Raw genomic sequence first — 8,751 nt, 5'->3', positions numbered from 1 at the left:
CAAGTTATCGACGTAAGCTCGTAACTGACGACATCTAGAATGCGGTAGGCGAACTGTTCTTAAGGCGATCCTAGTCGGAACCGTTCAAGCATTTATTCCTCTTTATTTCAGGGATTATAGTACTTGAATTATATTTTCCTAAGCAATAACTTTATTTAAACTAGCAGCTCTCTATAATAAATATAAATAAATCGTGGAGTTCCAAATGTCAGAATGCGTTTCCTTATGCTCAGTACAAAATAGTTTGATTCTTGCATGTTGATATACTCTGATAACAATTGTTGGGTTTATCACTGCCAAGGGGTGTCTTGAGCACCAACTCGAGACTCTGGAAATTATCCAACCTCTTAACGTCACTATCCTTCCTTAGTCTCGTATTGGGCAATTTTCTAATCCTCTCAACTTGCGACTCCAACACCTCCAACTCCTCACAACAGATCTTGAGCAAGTTGAGATAAGTCAACTTCCAACGCGGAATTTCCACTTCAATAAAATCAGGATCGCTCGACCCCGCGATGCGCACATTTAGAACGAGATCTACAAACCCCGGAGTCACAACCAAGTCGCGAAAACCTTCCTTATTACCATCATTGAGACAAGCTGGGAGCGTTGTAGTCGGCATAGTTGAGAAATCCGGCTTGCCTCTCAGCTTCCCGATATCGACTTGCCCATTAACAGGGGGGTTTTTCAGATAGTTTGGGGTAAATTTGGGGTCGTCGTGAGGGGCTTGACTCGGGTCTTCCCCTAACAAAGCAAGGGTTTCGGGATTAGAACAAAGATTACCAGGGGTTTCACCTTTGTGGTTCTGGATTTTCGGATTCGCCCCGTGGCTGAGTAGGATGTCGGCCACTTGCGAATTGCCGCGTTTAGCCGCCCAATGCAAGGCCGTCCTTAAAAAGTAAATTGTTTTTCCAAAACCAAAAGTGAGGTTATGTTACCATCCATTAACGCTGTTTTTTGAATTTATGTCGAGATTCTGGGATAGCAAAGCTAGGACTGCTTCGATGTCGCCAATACAGGCAGCTTCACGCAGTTTTTCTTCAAGAATGGAAGTCATGGTTCATTTTTTGAGGGGTTATATGAAACACCCCAAAAGTGTTGTATGGAATAGGGGCCGTGTCATATGGCCGAAATGACGTGATTTGGGGCTAAAAAGCGCGAGATATTCACAGAAACATGACCAAGTCCCACAATTTTAATAAATTTTACATTTTTGAAACTCAATACGCATGTCAGTTGTCTCGGGCATGTCACTTTCTTCGATTGGCTGCACTGCTCATAAATAAATCACTGGAATTTTTTTTTAAACAAAATAATTTTCAAACTACAAATTTATGATAATCATTTAAATTATTGTGTAAACAGGATGGTTAAGTGAAGAAAGTTGTAAAATTTAACAACAAGTGTACCTATTTGAACTTGTCGGTACAAATCGCTATCAAGAATTTACAAAATAAATTAAACCCAAAGTATTTATTTTATGCAAATTTTTATTTTCCACATTATATAAACAATGTTATGGCCCCAAACGTTACGTCCTGCACAGTACAAATTCATTTTACAAAAATCTACTTTTTAAAATTTTTTATATTCAAAATCACCTTTATTAAAATATTTTTGGTTCTTTTTGTACTACACTACAGAGAAGACACATTTGCTTAAAATCTAGCCTATGCCCTGTCAAATTATTCATTTTTTGCTGCTTCCTCGGCTAATTTTTTCTCCTTGCGCCTCTTGTTTTTCAACAGTTGGAACCCCACAACATACAAAATTACCCACAAAACCAATCCGGCGTGATAAATCGAATTATAATATTTCAGAATGAGATTAACTTCAAGTAACAAAAACGCAATGCCTTGATATGAAAAGAAATGCATCCTGAAAAACCAATGAACCCATTCTAATATTTTGAAATACTGTAATAGATAATTCAATTCATAATTTGACGAAAGTGTGATTAACTTTTTAATTACCGGTCCTTTTCTGTCCTTGAGATATAATTTGTAATAAACATCCTCAAGCAGAAGACATAGGGGCGCAGTTCCGATACACACGTAATAACCAGAGTAGACCCCATGCCAAAAGGAAGACACTAACATGGTAACAGCAGTTCTGTATTTTTTGCTTGGGAACCTTTTGTAAACATTGACGGCCAACCAATACTGGATACAGATATTCCAATGTTTCATCGCTTCCCGGTATGTGGTGCAAAAATCGGCCCCATATGGATTAATATTATGGATAGTTTCAAAATCGTATTCAGTCTTTTTTAATGCATCTTCATTTGATCTAAAAATAGTCATTCAGAAAGTACGAATTTGGGAAAATTGGTGGGTTTACAAGAGTTTTTTCATTTCATGGAAATTCTCTGATGGTCCCTGACCCGGTTTGGGGTTAGTGAAAGTGGGATACGCTCCAAAACCTGCCATGGTACAAACGCATTCCGATAGTACTAATCCCACATAAATTCTCATCCTGAAGATAAAAAAATTGGGCCAAATGTACCAATAGCGATACAACCATGATTTCTCATAAAATTCGTCAGACATTGCATACTAGAAAAAAATTTTAAGGGTAAGACTCATAGGAGGGGGTGAGACCTACTGATAATGGCCAATTATAAGAGCCCCATAGAAATAATACAGCAAAAAGAGGAACATATTTAAGTTTGTCAATTGTTGCTTTCTTCCAGTCTGCATATTCGAAAAATGGAAAGTTTAAATAATCGACAAAAGTGCGATATCGGTAATAAGGGCCTACAATACTGTGCATTTTTGGTTTTCAAATATTTGAAAATTACCAGTCAATACGCCCACATAATTAAACGCATAGTGAATAATATCAACACAAGTCGGCTCAATTCTATTGGCTTCATCTTTCTCCTCTTGATTTTTTTCAGACGTGTCTCTCTTTTTCTGGGAGTTGTGAGTGGAGTTTACCTCAAATGCTAAACCAACTAACTTTAAAGTGAGCATCATTTGAACTAAATTTGTATGAGCTGGCGGGTATGGAATCCCAAAGTGGATAGTTGAGCGGAAGAAGAGCAAATAAAGGAAAGAGAAGACAAAACTGGCCAAATGACATTGCCTGAAATAAACTGAATGAGACTGTGTTTTCATGGTAGTTGTGTTGTTACTTCTTATTCACAAACAGGATTATTAAAATGTTCACAAAAACTGTGACGAAGGAGTGGAGAATGTGGATTCCAGAGGCAATCAGAGTTAAGGAAATGCCAACAGCTGTGCCTACATTTTTTTTCAAGTCCTTGTCTTTGATGGTTCGGTAATAATAACCAAAAACTATTGAGAAAAACAACAAACATAAATACACTACATCGTCATTATTCATTTTTGTTATCAATTAAAAATTATATAATCATGCTCTGATTAAGGTTAGGTATTATTGTGACAGCTGACACTAAATTTGCGTAAATATTTTTTTTGTCTATTCATAAATGATAAGAATTTAATGTAAATCACATTGATAAGACGTGACGTTAACGTGATTGCAGAATTTGTAATAAAGAACCAAATTACTTTAAATGCGTTTTTTATTTACATTATTAAATCGTTATAGGTTATGTCACCAGCAAAAAGTAGGACCGTATTTTTCGCGTAATGTGATAGCGCTCATGTACCTAATAGTGCCCAAAGGGTGATTTGAGGTGATTAATTTGTGATTTTAGGGCCACAAATCCGGTTAAAATGAGTGAATTTTTTGAGGGCACTTTGGACCGTTTCAAGGGCGTGACAGTTAATTCCGAGACGGAAAACTGCGATTTCCCCTCTTTAGCAGCTAAAATAGACAGTGATGATCTTGCATTTCTTCATAGATTATTTAAATTAAACCAATTTTTCAGATTCGCTTAAAAAGTGGCGCGAAAATGGTTACCGAGGGGTGTGGTTTAAGGTCTATTTAGACCAATCGGATTGGGTCCCGATTTTAGCAAAGGTTTGAAATTTAAATTTTTACCGCCTTTTGCTAACACTTCTTACAGAAAGGTTTTCGCTTCCATCAAGCCAAAGATGATTTCGTTATGATGTATTTATGGCTCCCTGTTAACGAACTGTGCAATATTCCGCCGTACGCCCACACAATGATTGGTGTGGGTGCCGTTGTGGTTAATGACAAATCTGAAATTCTTGTAGTTAGTGAAAAATATTATGAAGTGCCTCACTGGAAGCTTCCAGGGGGGTACGTTGAGCCAGGGGAGAATTTGGTTGATGCTGCGATTAGGGAAGTGTGGGAGGAGACTGGGGTTCAAACTGAGTTTCATTCCGTTTTAACTTTGAGACATACGCATTTTGGGATGTTTGGATGTTCTGATATTTATACTGTTATGAGCCTAAAGCCTCTCACTTGGAATATCGAGAAATGCGAGAGGGAGATTGCCAAGTGCAAGTGGATGGATATTGAGGAGTATTTAAATCATCCAAATGTCCACGAATTGAATAGGTTTTTTGTGCAAAAGTATTTGGAGTATCTTAGGAAGAATTTGAGAATTGATTGGCACCATGGCATACATCAGGTTTTGAAAAAGGCCTACACAGTTTATTTTGTTACAAGCGGAGATGAAGAGCTGGAAAAAAATGCTAAAAAAGATCAATAATTTTATAAATTTTGTCTAAAGTCAGTTTCATTTAATAAACCTACTTCAGTACAGTTGCCAAATTTTGTAATGTACATAAACGACAGTAATAATAAAACACTGTTTTTAAAAAGAGGATTTTTTATTGCGACACTAGTTGAAAAAGAATTGAATCCTAATGTTATTTGTTATCATACGGATTATTACGATTGAACGAAATAGATTTGCAAGTTGTTTACAATAAAACACGGTTATTGTGGCTTCTTTAAAATTCTTTGCCAGTTTATAATGTCTGTCTAGATTTACACACTTATCTGGACAATCCACAAGATTACTCAATTGAGAACTTGGAGGAATTGTTATGTTACTTCGCTCATCCACGATTAAAAAGATATTGTTATGAAAATACAGTACAGAAGTGAATCACTATTAAAGTCAAAAAGTACAACTAGCTAGCTATAGAAAATATCTCGTGAAGGGTCCCCTACACGTAACAACATGAAGGAAATTTTAGTATCGCCAATTTTACTCAATCGTCTTCTAAGCACCAAAGTGAGGAAAATAATTACTTCTGAGAAAATATTATCCAGTTTTTGATAAATTTAAAAAATACACACTTAATATTATTGTATGTATAAGGAGTGTTACAATAAAGTATTTTCAATAAAATATTTGTGTTTCTTTTAAATAATTAAAGCAATAATTGTAAAAAATAAAATAACAAAAGTGTTAATATGCAACCAATAAAACACGGTTGTATTTATGTTTAATGTAGAATGCCCTTTTACTAAAAAATGGCGGTATTTCTATTTTTTGAATTATTTGTTCAATTATCTACATATGTTGAATATTTTTTTGAAAACAATATTTAGCTAGATGTTTATCACACTTCTTGCAATGTTAACCTCAAAAACTGCTCCACCAGTTCTCACAGCTTTAAAATTTTATCAATCCTTTGATTTAAATAAGCATTTACACGAGGAAAACAGTTTTGTAAGTAGTAATTAATAAACACTTTGAATGTGATAGACACTTATTTTTTAAGGTTCTCTTGCTAATAGCTGCCGTTGTTCAAAATAATGTTGAATTCTTCAAAAACCTAGAATTATTACCAGAATTCCTCCAAGCCATCAAAGACCGGGATGGTAACAACTTATTACAAATTGCAATAATTAGACAAAAGTAGGTAATTCGACTTATTTCTTTTTCTTTAATTATTTGTTATTTTATTGCAGTAGAGAAATTTTTGATTACATCTTGTCCCTCAAGCTTGTGCCTTTAGAACACTTAAATGAAGATGGTGAAACAGCCTTGTCATTAGCCTTCAGTTCAAGTGAATATTTTGCAAATAGTTTAATTAAAAATGGGGCTCAAATTGCATTGCCTCCTACTATTGAAAAAAATGAATCATGTTTACATTTTGTAGTTAGAAAAGGTTTTTTCAAAGTTGCAAAATTTTTAATTGAAAAAGGAGTTGATGTCAATGACCGAAATCAGTCAGGAGTGACACCCCTTTACTACTGTTTAGATTTAGTGAACAATGAAGACAAAATTGAATTCATCACAACGTTACTTGTTTATGATGCTGATACTTCAGTAACTCCAAATTTTCCTAGTTATAACATATTTGAAAGGGCTGTTCTGTTTTGCTCACTGGAAATACAAGAAATTTTATTTCTCTATATGTTTGATAAATACACTCACTTTCATTTACATATTGAGGTACTACTAGAAATTGGCTTAAAAGAAACTTATTTTTTTAACCAAGTTTACAAACATACCGATAAATTAATCGTAGACGAATTCTCTTTAAATTACTATCAAAATTTATTTGTCATCAAAGTTGAAAATTTGAAATTGTTAATTGAGAAATTTGAAGTTGAAATTCGGAAATTGTTAACATTGTCTACCACGAGAATTTTCAAATCTTGTCCTAAAATTGCAATAGAAAATGTGAGCTTGTTAATTGAAAGTGATTTAAAATGGGATGCAATAAATTTTTTACAAGTCTTAAATAACTCTTACGACATTAAAACTATAATTGGGTGTGAATCAGAAAATATTGCTTTAGGTCAAATATGTTTTTTATTATCTTACGGTTTTAAATTAAGAGAGTCGGATTTGCAACATTTTTATAACAAATATGGTTACACCGAACTATTGAAAATTTTGTTGCATATGGACTTCGAATGTTCTGGTGAGAATCAAATTGACGATATCTTGTTACTTTTTCTTTACGACGTAACTTTGGATCTTGAAACGTATCTTAAAGATCCAAGCAAATATTCTTTGACAAATATAGACGCTTTATTGGATTATTTTGCACATCCTCGTCTAAGAGAATTGTGTTACGCTTTCAGTGATGACAATATTTTTGAAAAAATCGACAATCAGCCAAAAATTCCAAAATTGGTTGAATTGGCGCGAAATACTTTTCGTAGATCTTTTACCCAAAAATTTAATATTCAAAGTGCGAGACTGTTTTATACATTTGTGAACAGTCTTTCTGTTGAAGAAGTTCACAGAAAGATTATTACGTTTGAGACGAAACTGTATTAGTTTTGTAATTTAAAATCGAATAAAACTTGACAATACTTTATTACTCCCTCACATGTAATTTACAACAATTGAAACAATTTTAGTCACATGTACCTATTTCCTATAATTACTCCTCACCATCGAGCTCCAAAATTCGCGGTTTTAGAAGCGCCACCCTCTGGTACTTCTCACTGGCATACTTCTTCTGTATGGCCTGGTGTTCCTTAAACGGTGAACTCTTGAACGTCTTTTGCTGTTTCTGGACCACTGGGCTCAACTGTTTCAAGGTATAGCCGGCCGTTTCCTCCAATTTCCTGTTCCAAGGGTCCGATTTAGATAATGTGTAGCGTGCTAGAGCCAAAGCCGCGGATGCTAATTTCGACGGGAAATGTTGCAAATATTCGTCGCCTTCGAGTAGGACCAACTCGCTTAAATACTGGATAAAAAGTTTGACATTTTTTTCTTGCAAGTTTTTAACTTACCATAGCTAGATACATGGTTTTCTTATCGATCTTGTGTTTGGTACAGAGTCTTTTGATGAAATCTAAGATGGTGGGCGGGTTCATCTCAAAATTGAGGACTTTGAGCATAAGTTGCTCCATTTTGTGGATCTGATCAACGCTAAATGCGTCTCTGGTCAAATAGGACCATTCCTTGGAGTCCGGTGGGTAGATTTCTTCGATTTTGCCGGCTATCATCATTGCTGTGGCTCCAACCAATTGTAATTTTCCTCTTATCTTAATTGCAGAGATTTAGGAACAGTGAGAAGAAAGTTAAGAAGACTTACCACCGAGATGTTGCTCAAAAACCGGTCGAGATAATTTACCGTCAAATGTACTGTATTGTTACTCATCTTGTACTCATGAGCTACACTCACGAGCCAGTCTATAAGCACACTTCTCATTTCCCAGTTCAAATGTAATTGCTTTGTCATGTAATGCGGCTTGATGATTTGTGCCCTTTTCTCAAGAGCGAATAAGTATCTCAGAATCTCCTCCTCGTACTCTTTCTCAATTAAATTATTTGTTTTTGAAATCAAATTCGTCTTTTTGAACACCGGTTTAAATCTAATCGTTTTGACGGGATAATCGACCTCAGGGACCTGGGCTTCGGGTTTCGATACTACGGCAGTACTCACCGCTAGCATTTTTGCAGGATCTTCTTTTTCCACCGGTTTGGGTCGTTTGGCGTTCTGTTGGAAGGTATGGATGGGCTGAAGGGCAATTCTTGGGATATTCGACTTGAGTTTTTTCGCAAACTGAAGATTCTTCGGTTTCTTGTTTTCCACTAAAGAGGAGTAATCGTCGTGTATTTGGAATGTGGCCATTTCGGATGCAAAAGTACGGTAGAAATAGGTAAAACTGGGCGGCGAGCGTCTTGTAAAATTTTACAAGAGATAAATGATGTCAAACTTTTTTGTATGTTGATTTTTTGCGCGCCTTTTTTTGCTTTAAAAAAACGCTACTCCCAGGAAACTTTTCATTTACTAATAAAATAAAAAATAGACCTTTGTAACATTATACATATTTCAATAGTTGTAAAATAAATGCGACAAGTAAAATTAAATAAACTATTAAATTATAACTGTCTGTTTTGTCGGCTAGATCACGCCCTGCTTTTATCCA

At 35.2% G+C, this 8,751-nt stretch overlaps 5 protein-coding genes across 10 annotated transcripts; 2 read left to right on the top strand and 3 right to left on the bottom strand.

Annotated features, from left to right (window-relative positions):
* Positions 1-128: 128 nt before the first annotated feature.
* Positions 129-1,251, bottom strand: LOC123004194 (ankyrin repeat domain-containing protein 40-like). Of its 3 annotated transcripts, none has more exons than XM_044397326.1 (3): positions 939-1,251; positions 586-890; positions 129-537 (listed from the first exon to the last, which is right to left on the bottom strand). In XM_044397326.1, exons 1-3 carry the CDS (start codon positions 1,055-1,057, stop codon positions 230-232), a joined length of 732 nt encoding a protein of 243 aa, XP_044253261.1. In that variant the 5' UTR covers positions 1,058-1,251; the 3' UTR covers positions 129-229. The 3 variants fall into 3 exon arrangements, with proteins under 3 accessions (XP_044253261.1, XP_044253262.1, XP_044253259.1); XM_044397327.1 differs by having other exon boundaries at positions 129-744; positions 796-890; XM_044397324.1 differs by having other exon boundaries at positions 129-890.
* Positions 1,252-1,472: 221 nt separating this feature from the next.
* LOC123016283 (lysophospholipid acyltransferase 7) lies at positions 1,473-3,276 on the bottom strand. The gene is made up of 6 exons (XM_044416586.1): positions 3,137-3,276; positions 2,801-3,097; positions 2,605-2,756; positions 2,341-2,555; positions 1,974-2,289; positions 1,473-1,916 (listed from the first exon to the last, which is right to left on the bottom strand). Exons 2-6 carry the CDS (start codon positions 2,976-2,978, stop codon positions 1,686-1,688), a joined length of 1,092 nt encoding a protein of 363 aa, XP_044272521.1. The 5' UTR covers positions 2,979-3,097; positions 3,137-3,276; the 3' UTR covers positions 1,473-1,685.
* Positions 2,903-4,670, top strand: LOC123016284 (nucleoside diphosphate-linked moiety X motif 6). Of its 4 annotated transcripts, XM_044416589.1 has the most exons (5): positions 3,151-3,516; positions 3,577-3,633; positions 3,686-3,807; positions 3,860-3,951; positions 3,998-4,670. In XM_044416589.1, coding segments are annotated over exons 2-5 (828 nt in total). In that variant the 5' UTR covers positions 3,151-3,516; positions 3,577-3,631; the 3' UTR covers positions 4,610-4,670. The 4 variants fall into 4 exon arrangements, with proteins under 4 accessions (XP_044272522.1, XP_044272523.1, XP_044272524.1 ...); XM_044416587.1 differs by lacking the exon at positions 3,577-3,633 and having other exon boundaries at positions 2,903-3,282; XM_044416588.1 differs by having other exon boundaries at positions 3,149-3,633.
* A 695-nt stretch (positions 4,671-5,365) lies between these two features.
* LOC123003555 lies at positions 5,366-7,190 on the top strand. The gene is made up of 3 exons (XM_044396372.1): positions 5,366-5,581; positions 5,634-5,770; positions 5,824-7,190. Exons 1-3 carry the CDS (start codon positions 5,465-5,467, stop codon positions 7,145-7,147), a joined length of 1,578 nt encoding a protein of 525 aa, XP_044252307.1. The 5' UTR covers positions 5,366-5,464; the 3' UTR covers positions 7,148-7,190.
* On the bottom strand, positions 7,168-8,566 carry LOC123003556 (G2/mitotic-specific cyclin-A-like). Its single transcript, XM_044396373.1, has 3 exons — positions 7,914-8,566; positions 7,609-7,863; positions 7,168-7,562 (listed from the first exon to the last, which is right to left on the bottom strand). The coding sequence occupies exons 1-3, from the start codon at positions 8,451-8,453 to the stop codon at positions 7,254-7,256; spliced, it is 1,104 nt and encodes a 367-aa protein (XP_044252308.1). The 5' UTR covers positions 8,454-8,566; the 3' UTR covers positions 7,168-7,253.
* Positions 8,567-8,751: the final 185 nt, after the last annotated feature.

The sequence above is a fragment of the Tribolium madens genome, unplaced genomic scaffold (genome assembly GCF_015345945.1).
Source record: "Tribolium madens isolate multiple individuals breed KSU strain unplaced genomic scaffold, Tmad_KSU_1.1 Scaffold_1;HRSCAF=32;Tcas5.2_LG8, whole genome shotgun sequence".
In the NCBI taxonomy this organism is placed as follows: Eukaryota; Metazoa; Arthropoda; class Insecta; order Coleoptera; family Tenebrionidae; genus Tribolium; species Tribolium madens.
The sequence above is the reverse complement of the archived record's forward strand: the minus strand, read 5'-3'. Positions and strand labels throughout refer to the sequence as shown.

Coding starts and splice junctions, on each gene's coding strand:
- LOC123016284 (XM_044416587.1), top strand. CDS start 3,164: ATGTTCACAAAAACTGTGACGAAGGAGTGGAGAATGTGGATTCCAGAG. Junction 3,283..3,685: donor TCCTTGTCTTTGATGGTTCG/GTAATAATAACC, acceptor TTGTGATTTTAG/GGCCACAAATCCGGTTAAAA. Junction 3,952..3,997: donor GGGTCCCGATTTTAGCAAAG/GTTTGAAATTTA, acceptor CACTTCTTACAG/AAAGGTTTTCGCTTCCATCA.
- LOC123004194 (XM_044397324.1), bottom strand. CDS start 1,057: ATGACTTCCATTCTTGAAGAAAAACTGCGTGAAGCTGCCTGTATTGGC. Junction 891..938: donor AAAAACAGCGTTAATGGATG/GTAACATAACCT, acceptor TTACTTTTTAAG/GACGGCCTTGCATTGGGCGG.
- LOC123016283 (XM_044416586.1), bottom strand. CDS start 2,978: ATGATGCTCACTTTAAAGTTAGTTGGTTTAGCATTTGAGGTAAACTCC. Junction 2,290..2,340: donor CATGAAATGAAAAAACTCTT/GTAAACCCACCA, acceptor GACTATTTTTAG/ATCAAATGAAGATGCATTAA. Junction 1,917..1,973: donor TCAAGGACAGAAAAGGACCG/GTAATTAAAAAG, acceptor TATCTATTACAG/TATTTCAAAATATTAGAATG.
- LOC123003555 (XM_044396372.1), top strand. CDS start 5,465: ATGTTTATCACACTTCTTGCAATGTTAACCTCAAAAACTGCTCCACCA. Junction 5,582..5,633: donor TACACGAGGAAAACAGTTTT/GTAAGTAGTAAT, acceptor TTATTTTTTAAG/GTTCTCTTGCTAATAGCTGC. Junction 5,771..5,823: donor ATTGCAATAATTAGACAAAA/GTAGGTAATTCG, acceptor ATTTTATTGCAG/TAGAGAAATTTTTGATTACA.
- LOC123003556 (XM_044396373.1), bottom strand. CDS start 8,453: ATGGCCACATTCCAAATACACGACGATTACTCCTCTTTAGTGGAAAAC. Junction 7,864..7,913: donor TTTTGAGCAACATCTCGGTG/GTAAGTCTTCTT, acceptor TCTGCAATTAAG/ATAAGAGGAAAATTACAATT. Junction 7,563..7,608: donor AAACCATGTATCTAGCTATG/GTAAGTTAAAAA, acceptor CTTTTTATCCAG/TATTTAAGCGAGTTGGTCCT.